This window comes from Dermacentor andersoni, chromosome 2 (assembly GCF_023375885.2).
Source record: "Dermacentor andersoni chromosome 2, qqDerAnde1_hic_scaffold, whole genome shotgun sequence".
In the NCBI taxonomy this organism is placed as follows: Eukaryota; Metazoa; Arthropoda; class Arachnida; order Ixodida; family Ixodidae; genus Dermacentor; species Dermacentor andersoni.
Genome location: NC_092815.1, coordinates 149,311,232 through 149,328,886, shown reverse-complemented (window position 1 = coordinate 149,328,886; position 17,655 = coordinate 149,311,232). Strand labels below are relative to the sequence as shown.

The 17,655-nt window shown below is 44.6% G+C and overlaps 1 protein-coding gene and 1 long non-coding RNA gene across 2 annotated transcripts in view; both read left to right on the top strand.

Moving 5' to 3' along the window:
* Positions 1–15,527, top strand: part of LOC126540943 (female-specific histamine-binding protein 2-like) — a 35,966-nt gene extending 20,439 nt beyond the window's left edge. The window contains exons 4-6 of the mRNA XM_055076146.1: positions 176–258; positions 14,085–14,168; positions 14,305–15,527. Coding sequence (XP_054932121.1) covers positions 176–258; positions 14,085–14,168; positions 14,305–14,477 — 340 coding nt within the window. The 3' untranslated portion in view covers positions 14,478–15,527. The remainder of the gene's footprint in view (positions 1–175; positions 259–14,084; positions 14,169–14,304) is intronic.
* Positions 2,932–4,223, top strand: LOC129387293 (uncharacterized). The gene is made up of 3 exons (XR_008614569.1): positions 2,932–2,983; positions 3,839–3,950; positions 4,162–4,223. It is a non-coding gene; the product is annotated as an uncharacterized lncRNA (long non-coding RNA).
* Positions 15,528–17,655: the final 2,128 nt, after the last annotated feature.

Genomic DNA, 17,655 nt, shown 5'->3' with positions numbered 1-17,655 from the left:
ATAGCGAACTACTGTATGAGCAATATACTTGACCCAAGAAGGCTTGCACAGTATGAACCTCCCGAATTTTAATATCGCTCCTGTTAACTGATTCTTGGGCATCTAATTTACATCAATGAACAAGATAATCAGCGCGATGGATTGGTGAATAATTCACGATTGTTCCCCTCTTTAGGAAGAATGCAACTGCGTACGCATGGGCACGTGCTACGGACGGCTATGACACTCCAAACGTGATTGAATCATCCACTTCTCTCGGTAAGCCACACTCACATGTGCATGGTTTGTGTTCTGCATAAAATATGTGTGCAGAGATCTCTTTAAGCCTGATTATCTCTCCTGAGCTTCATGTAAGCTCGAGGAAAAAAAAAAGGAAAAATAGGGTCTATAATAGGAAAGCGGTGCCGCCCCAATAGGGCCCCATTAGAGGCCTTATTGCAACGGCCGGTTACGTTCAAGCCAAATTAACTTCACGGCCCGCATAAGTACAATTGCATTACCGCTACCTCAAATGCAGTCGAACGCCTGTACAACGAACGCCTCTACAGCGAAATTACATGTATAACGAACGGCTGGTTGGGTCCTGGCCCAATTCCTGTGTTTCACATGTAATGTGAGCTACTCTACACCGAACACCACTGCAACGAATTCGCCTGTGTAACGAAGAAATGTAGGCTTCCCTGAGAGCCCATTTCTTAGTTTAAATAAAACCTCACGTAGCACTGCCGTCACTGTCCTGCACAGACGCCACGAAGCCCGTACAAAAATGAGTGTTGATTAACCATTGATATATTGTTGGGGAATTGTTGAAACAACGGACTTCAACAAATTTTCAAGAGCGATTGAGTTCACTCAACCCTTGCGCAACAATATTACCGTTGAGTATTCTCAATAAACAATTTATTGGGTAATTTGTGTTGATTTTTCCAGTTGTTCTTTTGTTGTGTAGCAGTTGAGTCCAGTATACAATAATTAGAAATCGCTTATGAAGACATTCCAAACATGTTTTGCGATGCGTTACAACCTAATTCCTGTCACTTTGCGGCAGGTAGGTTCTTCTTTCGCCTCGCTTTCATTAATAGAAAATTATGTGTGACCGATGGGGTGGAATCGAACGTCGGCCGTCGAGCCCGGTACTCTAACCAATAGGCCACGAGCGCGCGCATACTCCTCTCATTCGAAAGCCAGTAAGCTCTGAAATGCTTGGCGTGTGCGCCACGTGCCACTTCCTGGTGCTGTCGCTACAGCTGGCGCTTTGAAGCGCCTATCTCCGGGACCACCCCACTTCCGTAGCCATTTTCGCTACGTAAAAACTGCAACTTTGGACTAGATTCATGACCGCCCAAGTTCATAACGATTTATTTCTTCGCCGGTGTACAAATGCCATCGTCGTTTTAACATACACTAGATGACATAACCATTGGTACGATCCGAAATGAGCACGTTTCGGGGAGCAGAAGAATGCGAAATTCACTTGCAAACACGGTGACTACGCGCCTGTGGAGTTCCCCAAAAGTAGACACGGCGGCAGCGCGGCCGGCGATAAGACAGGTGCCGACAGGCGACGACGCTACCTTCGAGCATCGGACGCACTGTGGGAACCGTAGGATGCAAGAACGCACACGCTACAAACATACACGGGTGAGGTCTTCGAATTTCCTGCGACGGACCCTCTGTCCGTAAAGCAAAGAGTTTTTTGTCCAATGTCCGTGGTACTAGAGATCAAAGAATGAACGCGCTTTGAGATCGCAGCGCGCAGCCGCTATAACCATTCACTTCAAAGAGCTTCAGATTCAGCAACAGCCGCAACAGTATCACAGCTAATCGCTGTAACTGCGGCTGCTCCCGTTTCTCGCCTTGCAAGAAGCACGCGATTTATTTGAGCCTCGCCGAACTGTCGTCTTCTCACGTTCCAAGCCTGCAGGTCTCGTATGTTCAGTTAACACCAAAGGGAAATGAAAGAAATACAGGTAACGGACTCTTATTGTAGCTTACTTGTCACCTCGTCATCTGCAAAGATGCTGCAAACTATTTTAGAAGTTTTATTTTTGTAAAAGTTCTAAAACTAGTAGTAATTTTTATTTCTAGGTGGCGCGACAAACGCTAAAGCAGCGTTCGGGTGTGTATGTGTGCGCGCAAACGGGCGCAACCGAGCTTCGTTTTGCGCACACTTTTGGAACAGTACACATGGTTACCGCTAGTTTCGTAGTCGCATTTTTTGGTCGTAGTATTTATTGTTTACGCTATAAATTAGGTAGTTCTTAAAAATTGATGAAGGTTAGTTGATGAAAAATTATTGCTAATCAATTAGTGGTTCTTAAGTGCCGTTATTTTGTGTTTTAAAGGTTTTTATAACTGAATACGATAGTGAAGCCATGTGAAGCTGTGAACGGCTTTCGGACTCAGTTATTCGGTTGCAGTTGTGCCAGGGCCCGCACACTCTCAAGTTCAACAAATGGCCACAGAGGGCGAAAAAATCGACCGCGCGGCGCTGCTAAAGAAACAGGCATAGTACACCAATTAAAAAGGTTCCCCGTTGAGCACATTATCTCCCGCTAGAGGCGCCGTAGTAAGCGCAATTTTAACCTACAAACTTTCTTCAACAGTAAACGAAGCGTTGTTATTGCATAATAAAGACTACAAAATTATAATTCCTAATTTTACATTGTACTTTTCATTACCAACTTTGTTGTTTTTTGTCATTTTAAACGCAAAATAGCGTTCAGCATCATCGACCTCCCACGTGACCTGTGGCCTGGATTTAAAATTTTTACTGGTATGTTCGCGTGCGCGGCAGGTACGGATTCCTTGGTTCGTACATTGGTTGGTTATTTTGTGCTAACACCAGTTTACTGCGCTTCGATGTCTCGCGTTGTTTAATTTGGGGTGTAAGCCTGAAAGCTAGGTTTCAGTCGTGAGCCATATGGAACGTCTGCATCGAAATGGGAGCCGGGTCCTGCTGCAACTGGGGACAGCAATACCGGTGAGTCGTTTAACATCACTGCTTCAATCGCTATGTAATTTATTCGTCTCGTTAACTTAACGAACTAGATGCTGCATTACATAAGGGCAGTCAGGACCCCCCGTTGCTGTTTCCGAAATAAACTTTCAGTTGCGAGGCCATCATTATACACACATTCACGAAAGAGAAAGGATATCGGAACGCGCGTCACATTTTTCATCTCGTTGTAGCCGTAGCCATAAGTGACTGAGTTGCCTTATCAATATATTTTTTTTTTTCGAGTCCGCCGGCAACATCTTTCGTTCACAGAACCGAATAACCTTTTGATAAACTGAAGCTAAAGTACTGAATTTAATGTATTAAACAGTTGCACACATGATAATTCACCAATATTTCGTACCTGTTGGTTCCAAATGTTCTTGCTGTTCAGTTTGGCTTACCTCAGGACATCTATTTTTGCAGTAGTGAAGCGGTGCATCACGTTCATGCACAAAAAGAATGCATCATTTCTAATAGCTTCATGTCTTTCATCTATTTGCTTGTGAAATCAGCATTGCCATTTGTTGGGCGTGTTGGCTTGCTTTTGAAATCAGCAGTGTGATCTCTTCTAGTGTATAAACGAGCGCACAAATGAACTTATTTTTGATCTTAATAATACTTAAGCTGTTGATATGCATTGTAGTTACGCAGACATCACTTTTACGGAGAGTAACCATATTTATTTACCATGCTGCTTAAGCACCCTAGAACAAACAGTACATTTGCATGTGTTCTGTAGTCACAAACCATTGCAATGTATATGTCGCACCTTTACGCATTTTATATTGCAAAATTGTGCCTATTCAATTTCTGATGCAGTCAATATTTCTGTTCCAGACATGCAGTAATGAGGATGGCACCAGTATAAAGCAACACACTCCATGCACTAAACAGAAGCTGCTGCCTGCTACAACAAGGTCATTGTGTGGACTTTGGCTGCTACTACAAGGTAAACAACACCTGGTTCAGAAATAAATATGCTTGATATATGCTGTATTGGCTTGCTAGTCTTGAGAGACATGTCAGTTGTTTGTAGCAGATGATATGAACATTTGTTCATGTTTACAGTTCAGCATAATTAGTTCGAACATAAAAGAAAACACTACATGAGTTTGGATAATCTCTGCTGTATCTCATGTGCCATTGTTCTGCCCCAACAGAGTCTGTGCCAAGTACATCTTGGTCATCACGGGAGCCCCCATCTACACCAACAGGAAGGAGCTGGAGCTGAATTCGCAAGACCACAAACAAAGAAGCCATTGCAGAATTATTTGTATGAGATATCAAGTCTACGGACGACTGTTTCAAGAGTGAAAAGAGCCTACGCCATCATTCCACCAGCACGGATATTGGCCGAGTCATCCAGGTACCTCAACAACAAAAATTATTTGTCTTCAGATGTACCTGCAACCTCTGAACAAGCACAGATGACGCTGGCTAAGAGTGTTCTGTCAGCTTGCCCTTCCTTAGTGAGCTTCCTGGCCTTGCCAGTTCTTGCCAAGTATAATTTTGTTTCAATGAATGCAAGCTTTTTCATTCCACACTTTTGTTAGAGATCATTCCTATTCCTCATACAAACAATAAAGGTCAACCGATTCTTTGCTCACACTTAATGCCAGTCACTGTCTAGTAGCATAACATATGTGTAGCAGTTCTTTCTAGTGTATGTTGCCATGTGCAATTCCTCTCCTGAAATAGCTGATGCAGCATTGGCGTGTGTCTTGCATTAACCTTTACACTGTGTGCTATGTAGCATTTAACTTTTGTTAATGTTTTTGGCTTTCAGTGCTTGCAAGGTAGAGTGGCTTCTTTCTTGAATGCAAGCTTTCTCATTCCCATATTGAATTCCTAGTCTCATTCAGGATTGCTATGCTTGCTCGACAGCCTGTGTTTTTGTGCAAGCTACATTGAAGTGATTGATTGCAGAATTTGGTTTCGGCGCTGTCCGACTTGGTACTTGTCACCGTGTTACGTTTCTCATATGTGGGAGCCTGGTCAGTTGCATTGGGAAACAGTCTCTCGAGGCAAGCACCTGCTCCTACAGTCCGTACAGTGACATAGACTGCGAATTTACACGCACACCGTGGTTGGTGCTCCCCGTTCCGTCCTTTCCTGCTGCTGCCGTGTGCAAATTTTGCTTGTGGTCTTCCTCGGCCATGATTTGGCGTCAACGGAGACTCTCATACATAATTACATGGTTCTAAGTGTATGAAGTTGATATCCACATGTGTGGAAAGGCCTGCAAAAGTGACTGCAAAATAGTGATGTTCACAAAACCAAGCATGCCCATATATAGAGAATGTGGGGCACCAAGTGTGAGTTACACATTAGTGGCATGCAAAAGAACAAAAAGAAACATGCAGGTTGGAAAGGCGGTAACGCTAAAATGCCGGGCACTCCATGTCGCTGTTGGCTGTGGCAGCAGATGCTTGCGTCACCCGATTGCTTCGCAATGCAAGCTGCTCATATTCAACGCCAACTGTCGGTGCAGACATGTGGGACACACTGTCCAATCTGCTTGCGCTGCTGGTTGTTGCTTGTTACCAGACTGCAGTGTGCGACGAAGGCAAGCACTATGCCTACAGTCGGACGGTTGAATGTGCCGCAAGCAACCTGTGTGCGTGTATGCTCACTGTTGTCATGTAGATCGTAGCCAATGCATAGTGCCAATGTATAGCTTGAGCATTATGTTAGAGTATGCTTGATTGCATAATCTTGTTTCAATGTTGTCCCACTTGGTCATGGTTGCCGTGTTACATTTCTGGGATGTGGCAGCCTGTTCAGTTGTATTGGCCAATGGCCTCTCGAGGTAAAGTACCTGCTCCTGCAGTCCACACAGTGACACAAACTCCCTGTTTACATGTAGTGTGATTGGCGCTCCCTGTTTGTCCTTTCCTGCTGCAGCCGTGGGTAAAGCGTGCTTGTGGCCTTCTTTGGCCATGTTTTGGCGTGAACAGAGACTATCATACATGATTACATGGTTTGAAGTGTATGAAGTTGATATCCACATGGGTGGAAAGGCCTGTAAAAGTGGCTGCGAAATGGCGATTCCCACAAAACAGACCACATCCATATTGAGAGCAGGTGGGGCACCAAGTGTGAGCAACACATTAGTGGCCACCGAAAGAACAAAAAGAAACGCGCATGCAGGAAAGGAGGTAACACTAGGATGCCGGGTAGTTCATGTTGCTGTGTTGGCTATGGCAGCAGGTGCCTGCGTCACCCGATTGATTCGCAGTACAAGTTACGGTGACTGTCAGTGTAAACAGGTGGGGCACTGACCAATCTGCTTGTGCTGCTGGTTGTCACTCGTTACTAGACCACTATGTGCGACGTAGGCAAGCACTGTGCCTGAAGTCGGATAGCTGAATAAGCTGTATGCAATTTGTAGTGCGTGAATGCCCACTGTTGTCATATGGATCTTAGCCAATGTACAGTGTATTGTCTGAACCTTATGCGGTGATTGAATGCAGAGTCTAATTTGATAATGATCGCCGTGTTATGTTTCTTCGGTGTGGCGACCTGGTTAGCTGCATGGGCAACAGTCTCCCGAGGTAACCATCTGCTCCTGCCGTCCACACAGCGACAGACTCCCAATTTACATGCACCGTAATTGGTGCTCTCCCCATTCGACATTATTGCTGCAGCCGCCGGCAAATTATGCTTGTGGGCCTTCATCGGCCGTGATGTGGCGTGAGCGGAGACAGCACACGTTATTACATGGTCCAAAGTTGATAGCCACATAGGTGGAAAGGCCTGCAAAAGTGGCTGCAAAATGGTGATGCCCACATTGAGAATGTGGGGCACCAACTATGAGTTACACATTAGCGGCCCCCGAAAGAACAAAAAGAAACGTGCAGGTTGGAAAGGCGGGAACGCTAAAATGCCGTTTAGTCCATGTCGCTGTGTTGGTTGCGGCAGCAGATGCCTTGCGTCACCCGATTGCTTCCCAATGTAAGTTACGGCGACTGTTAATGAAAACAGGTGGTGCACTGCCCAATTTGCTTGCGCTACTGATTGTCGCTCGTTACCAGATCGCCATGTGCGGCGACGAAAGTGAGCAGTTTACGAGCTCGCGTTAATGGTTTCAGCGCATCTCGACATGCAAATTTTATTTCTGATCTTGTATGAGAAGGTGCACTGCTTTTTCTTCTGCCAATAAAGTCGCACGTCCTGTTCACTCACTTGTGGCTTGTTTGTATGGGCGTCAGTAGAGGCTCTTTTAGTCTCCTGGCCATTAAAACGCGGCAGCTGAGGCATGCCGCAAAAACAGCGAGGCGAGCACGGCGCGTGCCCAGCGTACGGCACCGGTATAAAGCGGCCATATTGAATATTATACTAAAAAAAAAAAGACATTTCCGCTTCCTGTTTAAGTAGCGCCATCTGTCGGGCCCCCCGCTAAGTTCCATGCGCTGCCGCTTCTTATTTTCGAACCACTGTGGAAGGTACAGTTTCCCTTCTCTAAAGTTGTTCTTTATTCTATGGTTGTGCGGTGGTTCACGCCTCGTGCTTCTTGATGAAAATATTTTCTTTACGGACATCATGACGCACATTTTAGTGAAATGCTTTAACGACGATAAGTGGGACGTTTATCCGGTGAAGTGGTTGGCTCACCCAACAACTAGTCTTCTACTGATGTGCGAGCCTGACGATTTTGATGAGTTGCGCGGCAGAGGCCATGATGCCTGTTGGAGAGAAGGCAGCCCGAAACAGTCGCAGCCGCACTTCTGAAGATAGGTAAGTAATCTCGTTTTCTTGGGCACGTAGCCTTCTTTTCTATTTTGACATTGACGAGCGTGACATGTTAAGCACACCGTTCACTTTCTTGAAGCAAACCGCATGCCCCGGAGCAAATGCGCGCGATACTAACTCTCGCTGCCGCCGTCTCTTCGTTTGAAACAATGGTAGGCGAAGAGGCAGCAGCGCCCCATGTGCGTAAAATTGCATTGCTTCATTTGTTCCTGTCTAATAACGTTTCCTTCATTTGTATGAGAGAACACAATTGGAACATAAGGATCGGCTTCTCTGCGCAGTGATAATTTTCTACAGTGGCCACGTCATCTTTCATGGGGGCTCACGTATGCCGTCTAAGCGCTTGTTATCGCGTTCCGTTACGTGAGAGGCGCGCTGCCTTTCAAGGTATTTAGGCAGGCACTACGAGTTTAGGAGAACCGCGACAAATAATCGTGCAGCAGGTGTGCAGCTGTGCTACGCTTGTACCACACTCGTACCGGAAGGCAGTGTTGCACTTCACGCTTACGCATTTCGTAACTATGGCGGCCTCCGTGGCAATTTGGGGCTCGAGGTCGTGGATACGATCCCTGCAGCGGCCGCATTCCAAAGGAGCGAAATGCAAAAACGCTCGTGCATTGTGCATTGTATGCACGTAAAAATTTCCAGGAAGTCAAAATTAATACGGAGTCCCCAACTACGACGTGCCTCATAATCAGATCGTTGGTTTGGCACGTGGAACATCAGAATTATTTTTTTTTCCGTAGTGGCTCATCGTATACCATACGGTTAGTGTGATCACCTTTTGTGCCGTAGCGGTTAAGCGCGCCTCGATTTAGGTTGCGGCTAATGATGCGGCGCACCGCGAAATATATTTCGCCTCTCTGGGATTTGCGGAGAACGGCCAACCGATTAGTCACAGCTTCCGCGCGGTGACTGTACACGGATACACAGCGCAAATGAACAGAGGTGTGGTGACTTGGTCAAAGAACACAGCCGCCGACGGGCTCACCTTATCGTCTATCACCGCCAAAACTACCGCAGTAAGCACTGGCACGCTCACGCTCGCATCGCTCTCGGTGTATGTTTAGGTCATTCCTTCTACTGGACTTCTGCCCAAAGATTCGATATCTGTTTGGTATGGGCTATGCACTGTCGCGTGGTCTTTGGTTCTGCGAGAGAGCCGGGAATATTTTCCCCACTGTGAAACATCCCTGTGCGTGTTTTAGCTAACATTTACCGTAGCAACCCATTCCTTCCTTTTCTCGACGGCACTCGTAAAGAGTCGCAAATTTTTACTTGCCAGTATAGTGTGTACTTCTATTTCGTGCGTAGTTATGTGCAGTGTGTGGCAAATTCTTAATCTGCGCAATCTCATTTTCTGTCCACATTCCCTTCTCACAGGTTACGTATGCAGCAAATTCCCAGATGCTAAAGTGTTCTACGCCAAAAGCACCTTGGCGTCGTGCAAGAGACACCCGTTGATATGTGGCTGATTCACTAGCAAGCTCGCATCTCTGTTGCCACTCTCCATCAAGTGGGATTTTCAACTATGTTTTGTGTTGCTCTGTGGTGTACTAGCCGCCGCATGGACGCTGTGAAGGCTTACTTTCGATTTGCACTGGCGTTTAGTAGTAAAGGATGGGCTACCTTTTGAGGGGAGGCATTTACTTTTGTTTGTGAGAATGTTTACCAGCCTAACCAAGTGATACGTGGGTACTGTAAACAGCAGCACGAACAGAGGCGGACGACGAAATAGGTAGGAGCACACACGAGCGCAAGCTCTACTAAAAGTTTGCTTTTGATGACAAAGGTATTAAACACACTGGTCAACTTGGCAAAGGTAAAAATCCGTGCATGCGTGGCAGAAACAGCCACGTGCGACAAGAAAAAAATATGAAGCCATGTCATGTAGAATAAACTTGCGTGAAAAACGAGAACTATCGGTCAAATCTATTGAAAAAGCGAAAGATTTGTCCGATAAGTGATACTACCCAACGGGAAATACTCTTTTGAGAGCAACTTTTTCCCACTAAGGGCAACAGATAACTTGGTTATGCAATTGTTTCATTTGTGATCAATAAATATTGCTTCTGGAACTCATCTGGTGTTGCGGTATAGAGCAGAAAGAACGATTGTTTCATCACAAGAGGATTTATGGAAGCATTATTTATTGATCACGAAGAAATATTCATAAGCAAGATTTCTGTGACCCTTAGTGGGAAAGAGTTGCTGCAGTACTTCTCGTTAATATCACTTACAGGAGAAACCTTTCAGCTTTCATGTTTTTGTTAGTTTTTGACGCACATGTTTATTCTACAGGACGTATTTCGGTCCTTTTTTTGTTGTGCCGGGCTGTGTATGCTGCGCATCCATGGCTTTTTCTTTGTGAAGTTGGCCAGTGTGTTTAAAATCTTCGTCTTCACGAATAAACTTCTACTTGAGTCAGCGTTCATGTGTGTTCCTACCTTAATTCATCCTTCTCGTCTCTGTTTGGGTGGTTGTGAAATATAAATGTACACCGAATTGGCGAAGTGTCCATAGAATTGATACATGAAGTTTTTTGCGCTGTTTATTTCAGGAAGAACGCTATAGGGTCTTATCTTCTCTTTGTTTTTGACACTGAGTACATTTTTCTAGTTCAATTTCAAGGCCATAAAGAGTGAAGCCAATAAGAGTGATGGTAACTTCCTTTGTGTGTAAGATTTATGAATTTCATCCATTCAAGGCATGACATGGCACATGCCTGATTGTAGGTTGCAAGCATTCGTAGTAAGATCTACGTTTCGGTTCTCATGACGCTTCTTTGTACTGCGCTGCATTCTCCAAGCGCATGAACCTTCTTATGCTCTAAGTGCATGCGTTCTTTTTCTATATGTTGGAGCGAAAATTGTAAACTTAAATATGCATATATATCATTTTCCTTGTAATCTTTTTCAACATGGGTGCTGTAGCTCCCTCTGTCTTTCAGTTACTGCTTTGTCCCAATTTTTATGCAACCTTTATGTATTTTATGCAGCAAAATTCGGGTGCTATTTTATTAACATTTTATCTGCGAAATTGAGGTAATTGGTGTTTCGTATATGCATTTATTGGCGTTTTTCATTGTCGCAGCTATCTGGCTGTCGAGTCATTGGAACCTTGCCTCATACTTTATGACTATTTCTGGGGTGCTTGATACTCAAAGTGCAGGTGACCATTTATTTGGCTGTTTGGAATTGTGTTAGCCATGTGTTACTACCAATTTTCTGTGCTAAATAATTATTTTTTCTCTTATCGTTCAAGGTATTAGCCTTTCCTTATCTCTTTATTGACTGAGGTAGCACTTAGTTGCTGGGTATAGGAAAAAAGGCCCCAAAAGGTGCTTTAATTAGCTTTGTGCAAGTCCAGAAAGATTACCTGAAAATGAGCTCACTAAATTGAGGAAATGCCACTAACGAACTCTTCTGTACCCCAAATTAACATAATCAAATGGTGTACTGTTTGTTCTTGACTTGTGCCAGGGAGATAAGCTGCTTTCATTACACAAAAGCTTTACAAGTTCATTTCTGAAGAAAACAATCCTGGCTTGTCAGAAACACGATTCAGGTGTTCATCATGCCCGACAACTTTCTAAATAATGTCTCGTCAAATAATAGCTAAGTTGAATGATGTTATTTTATAAAATAATTGGGCAACATGAAAATATATATATCTCGAAGGCAAAGCTCAGGCTAGTCTACTTTGGCACTTCATTAAATTTTAATCGTGGTGAAAGACGTGTGCTAAAGGTTGTATATATTTACGTGAAGTCATTTGTTTCAAGTTGGTTATTTTACCTTCTCACAGTCAGCCGTAGCTCTTCCTGTGATGTGTTAGTGTGCGCAACATTTTAATGTAACATATTCAGATGTCTTTTGTGTATTCACATGCAAGCAGCTCCAAGTGTTCATGTGTTCAAAGTTGGTTGTTACAAGGGTATGCTTAAGCCCTGCCTTTTGAGTCGCTTTGCCTTCTAGTCATAAACTAAGTCGAAAGTGAAGAGCACAATGATCGTTTTGATTGGATTCATATGTATAGGTTTTTTCAGATGTATTTACACTGCTAGAGTGCTGTATGTACTAGCCTATGTCTCCAGGTTCGATGTAGTGGTGCCTTATGTACTGTAATAATGTTTCACGTGCACGCATCTTTAGTCTAAATAAAGGTACTTCAAGTTGATCAGTCTCTCCTTTGATTTTGTTTTTGTTTGGGAAAGTTACGAGCAGGCACCGGGGCATGCAAGTGTGAACAGCGAAGCAATTTCAATATATGAATAAAAATACACTAGCCCAACGAAACGTCAATCATATTTCAATGGCGACTTCTGAAATCTCAATGGCATCTCAACTGTGCCACAATATGCTTTCAATGCTGTGGCAATAATAACTCAACAACAGGTCAACAGAACTACCACAACGTTAGTTCAACGCAGAATCAATGGTAACTCAACAACCATTCAACAAAACGAACACAACGGGCCGTCTAAGCACAATGGACTTTCAATGGTAACTTAACAATTATTCAACATTGAGGTACCCAATGGTGTTTCAATTCGATTTCAGTGGCCAATATTCAAGAGTGCTCAACACTCAACCCAACAATTCTCCAACATACTCTCAATAATTCCTCAATAAAAAACTCAACATTGACCAACAATATTTCAATGCCTTCTCAATAATTTTTTTTGTACGGGAGGCGCGCTCTGTGCTAGCGCCAACCTCACTATCAGCGACGAAATTGCACAGCGTGCCGATGTGAGAATCAGACCTGCTGCACTGCTCCAGGAATCGCTCGAATGATACGCTTCTTGCCTCATTGCTTCAGCAGGTTTCTTTCAAAAAAATTTCTTGATAGGCGCATCGAATTTCCTCCTGAACAATATTATGTTTCCCGCTATCCGCATGCGCCTTATATACAAGTTGACGCCGAAAACAGTGAAGCGAAAACGGCAGCGTGTGACACTCCTGTAACACATGAATAACACAACGTTGTAACGCATTAAGTTATCCGATCGGAGGGCTCACACTTCTTGCAAGGCATAGCGAGCTGCAGTGTGAAGTAAATGTGTTGTGCTGTAGGTCGATCTCCTCAACGACACATGCGAGCACCTAATGCAATATCTAAAGGTTCTTATGTTCTACGTTCTTTGTTTCGTTGTCTTTCTTTTACGTGTTTTCTACGTTCCGTCTTTCATTCTTTTTTTTCGTTCTTTCTTCCTTTCATTTTTTGTATATTTTCTTCACTTCTTTCATATTAAGGCACTGCATCATTGCTTGCTTGCGGGACCATGAGCCATACCAGATCATGTTTCTTGTTTGTTTTTTTCGGCTACGACCCATTGCTGCTGCTGATATTTCTGTACCACTCATGTGATTTTTTTTTTATCACTGGACGAGACATCGCTTTTTTTCGGGTAGGAGCTGCTGCAACGAGTCACCGTAAGGCTTTCGCCTTAATAACCACATGCCATTATCCACGCCATATTATTAGCCACCGCGTGTCTAGTAAGCCCAAACTACTCGAGAAAATGATGTTACTGCTAACTAAACGGTGAGCGGCTGCCCTAAAATATCCATTGCAGTGGCTATCTAAAGAAAGAAAACACAGGCAGAAATGAAAAATAAGAACACCACATCATTCCGGCACATATTGCAAAGCACGGTTTATCGGCACAACATAAATGTTTAGTCACAGCGTGTGTTATGAGAACAGCCACTACCTGCAGTTCCTAGCCGAAAAATAAACTAAAATAACGTTGCGCTCATAGAACGCCAAAGCACATCACTACAAATAGTCAGCCTGAGGCATTGAGAGTACTTCCACCAAATCAGGCAGAAAGAAATTGATGCAAGTTTTGCGGGCACTCGATTAGTACAACTTCACCAGACGAATGCGGGGTGTTACAGTGGGTGCAAGCGACGCACGACGTCTTCTTGATCTTACACACGATGTCAAACGTACAGATCACCTCCAGGTGTAGTCGATACACTTGTATGAACGTACCAAAGGTGCCATCCATGCGTAGCGTACTGACGGGGTGCCAAGCGGATACTAGAGTGTTTCATGCTCACAGGCCTGTATTAGGCGCGAGCATGTGTTCGTTAACCTGCGTAGCATTAAGCATCCCGCATCAGCTTCCCAATTTCCAAGATAATGAAAGATGCCGCAGGAAGCACTACGAACGAGCACGCTCGTTCATAAGATGTGTCCCATGAACGAGCGTGTCCCATGAATGTGTCATGGGATGTGTCCCATGAAATTCATGGGATGTGTCGTTTTAGAAGATACTGGTGTGCCACTCACGATGTATTACCTTTCTTTGTCCCGTTAGAAAGAGATTTCGTCGTGCAGTACGCGGTGGCCTTTTCTGAATACGATAACTGCGACATCCTGAGGATCCCGCACCGCAGAAACGGTAAGTGTTGGCGCACGTGAGGTGCGAGTCGAGACTAATGCACACTACCTGCAAAATCAACACCACTTGATCGTGCGCTCTGCATGGTGTATAATAGCATCATTGGACACGGTTCCTCTCTGTTTTATTTTGACAGGCTGCGAACTCTGGGCGAAAGCAGGTGAAGTCGACAAGGTCAAGTCGAGCTGCTTCTTCCTGTTCCACTTGCTATGTGGGCCCGAAAAGTACATCGTCTACGACAAAGATCTGTGCGAAAAAAATGAACGGCTACAGTTACCTGAGTGCAGCTTACATGACAAAATGGACTAGTTATGTAAATTATGCTATTCCAGCACCAATGCAAAATAAGCCAGATCATTACGGTTTTGGAGACCCGAATCATGTAAGCTTTCTTTGTTTTCATTGACACATGCACTTGGCCGATTTGCTTGAGCATACTGGAAAGCGTAACGCGCTCAATGAACTTGCGCTGTTTTTATCCCAGTAAATTAGTATTCAACGCTCGGTAACCTTGGACAGCATTTATTATTCTGTTCATGCGTATGACGCATCCCGAGATGTGTTTATTGTTATAGAAGTTAGGGCGGCCTTCCGGGATCATCCTCGTTATTCCTATTAACTGCCTATTTTAAGCAGCAACCTTACTCACTGAGCTAGCAAATCACAATGGAAGGAACCATAAAAAGTGTATAATATGAAAAGCTGTATAACACATAGAACAGGCGCTCGTCCTTCTGATTCAGATGCTTTGACCCATAGGTTCATTTCAACAAATTTGCAGTCAGGCCAACATATCTTCTCGGTACTTTCTCGATGGCCGTTTCATACTTCAACGAAGTTGTACGTCTACATAAAATCATCGAACGTTAACGCTCACTCAAACACACCGCGCACGTTTCCTGGCGCTGCATAGCGTCCCATTCGCCCCTGAAATTGTCTCTTTAGTCTACTGCATCTCATAGGCCTACTTACCTGATGGTTGGTTCCCGTTCAAGAGTTTCTTCTCGTCAACCATCACTGCCAGGAAGTAATCCTGAGACCGGTGGACACGTGCAGCAAGTCTCCTCCAGCAGCAGTTTAACCACCTCAAGAAGTGCACTAAGAATCGCTGCTGGTATCTTAACTCTGCGAGTCAAACTGCTCATGATATTTGCATCTGTACAATAACATTCCATGCAGCACAAGGAGTGCCTGAAATCGCCACCTAAAGCGGCTGCGTGCAGCACACAAATGAAATTAATTTGTCTCCTTACCATCTCTAAGCCATGTCACGTCTTTACCGTATGGTGTAATCCTATATCAGTGCTTGTGTTGCAATGTAAAAGAATCTTGTCGAATAAAACCAAAGTGCAAGTGCTCTGGATGGTTTTTCACTTTTCTCGAACAGCTTGGCCTTGCAGAATCACAAGAATACTAAGGCGCAAACAAAGCTTGACTTTGTTATACTGAATCTACAGGTCAGTGTATTTTTACATAAATGCGATGTGCAAACGCGACTGCAGTAGACAATCAGATAAGATTCACAATAACAAGAATGTCTCATTCGCAATCTTTTCTGTGATACATGCGAAGTGAAAAAAGGGAGAAAGCTAGAAGGTACTATCGCGCTCAATATTAGCTGCAACACGCGAGCCCTGGGCGCAGCTACGCTTCCGAAAGAACAATTATGCAGATACATGCACCGTGGCAATCTGTGCAAGCGAATTTTCTGTAGTCTTTGCGTTAGTTGACGGTAATTGGCAGTGATAGTCACGGAGAACGTTTAAGTAATTACTCAGCGCTTGGGGCAATACGAGATTGGAGAGCTGATGTTTCCCCTGCGTGCACCACTTGAGTTTATCCACGTAATACAGACAACACAAACCGAGACGTGTTTCCTTCTGGCGTTGTTGTGGGGAACATCTAAATTTGGGTAGGAGTCGAACCCGGGCCTCCAGGTACGAGCAGGCTGCGATACAAGCTCATTTCAATGGGGGCTCAATGCAAACAAGGCCCGTGTCCTGTGCGTTGGAGTCACATTAAAGATCGGCTGGTGGTTAAAATAAACCCGGTTTCCGCCACTACGACGGGCCTCATGATCAAATCGTGGTATTGGTATGCAATACCCCAGAATTGAGTTCTGGTGGGCCTGCTGAATGGGGCGCTATAACGTAAAGCTATTCCAAACCTTTTTGTTCCAATTTTGCAGGCAGCCCTGCCTGATGGGTAGAAAACATTTTTGTATCACCCCCAATTCGGGCTCAATGCAAACAAGGCCCGTGTCCTGTGCGTTGTAGTCATATTAAAGATCCTCTGGTGGTCAAAATAAACCCGGTTTCCGCTATTACGACGGGCCTCATGATCAAATCGTGGTATTGGTATGCAATACCCCAGAATTTAGTTCTGGTGGGGCATTGCTCATGACTGCTAAATGGGGCGCTATAACATAAACCTATTCCAAACTCTTTTGTTCCAATTTTGCAGGGAGCCCTGCCCGATGGGTAGAAAACATTTTTGTATCACCCCCAATTCCCCTGTCTGTCACGCGACGTCACGAAAACCGCGATAGCTCCCCATCTAATATGACGTGTACAAACTGATTATACATGACTGGACCGAACAAAAGAAAAATAGTGATTTCTGATTAGATCCCCTTGCGCCATTAGCCCTCCGATATTGGATAAAAGTTTTCGGACTGCAGCTACTTCATCTAGCTGTCACACGACGTCACAAAACCGCGACAACTCACGGCGTCAAAGTGACGTGAATGCGTTAAAGATGCATCAATATGCCCAACAAAACAGATTTTTTTTTGGAATAGCCGCAGGCTGCCCCGTTTGAAAGGAATAAAAGATGGCTGCCGCTGAACGTTCAGGCACTGGCCACTTGCACCTGCCGGAGAGCATAGGTTTATTTGCGTCCAATCAAACCTTTTACGTGGCCGTGTAGCATGGTCGAGCACTTTCGGCATGTTTACGACCTCGGTCTGCCAACTCTTCTTTGCTGAGGATCCGTTTTAGCGACTTTCTTCAACTTCCTTAGCATGCCGTCACGATTTTCGACAAGGAACCTCAAGCTAAGTAAGGGAAAGCGGACCAATCGCAGGTGCCGGCCCTACCCTCTTCATTCGGTTATCAATTTTCAGTGCACTAGCTCTGCCCCATCGAATCCATCTCCACTTAGCGTGCTCTTCGCTTCTTAGCCAATTAGATAAGACAAGCCGCCCAATGCAGGCAATGTTATTCGTTTTTAAAGCAAACAAAAGTGACTTCCTATCAACGAGGAGAGTGCCTGATTGGTCTGTTTAGACAACCCTACGGGTCACCGCCCTATGCTTGCGTCGGCGGTTACGTAGATGTGACGTCAGGAGATTGGAATAAAAATATATAGGAATAGTTTTACGTTATAGGACCCAAGGTTAGCACTGCACTCTCAATGCCTCACACGGCACATCGCATCAGGACAAATGTGTCGAACGCAAGCACACACACACACACACACACACACG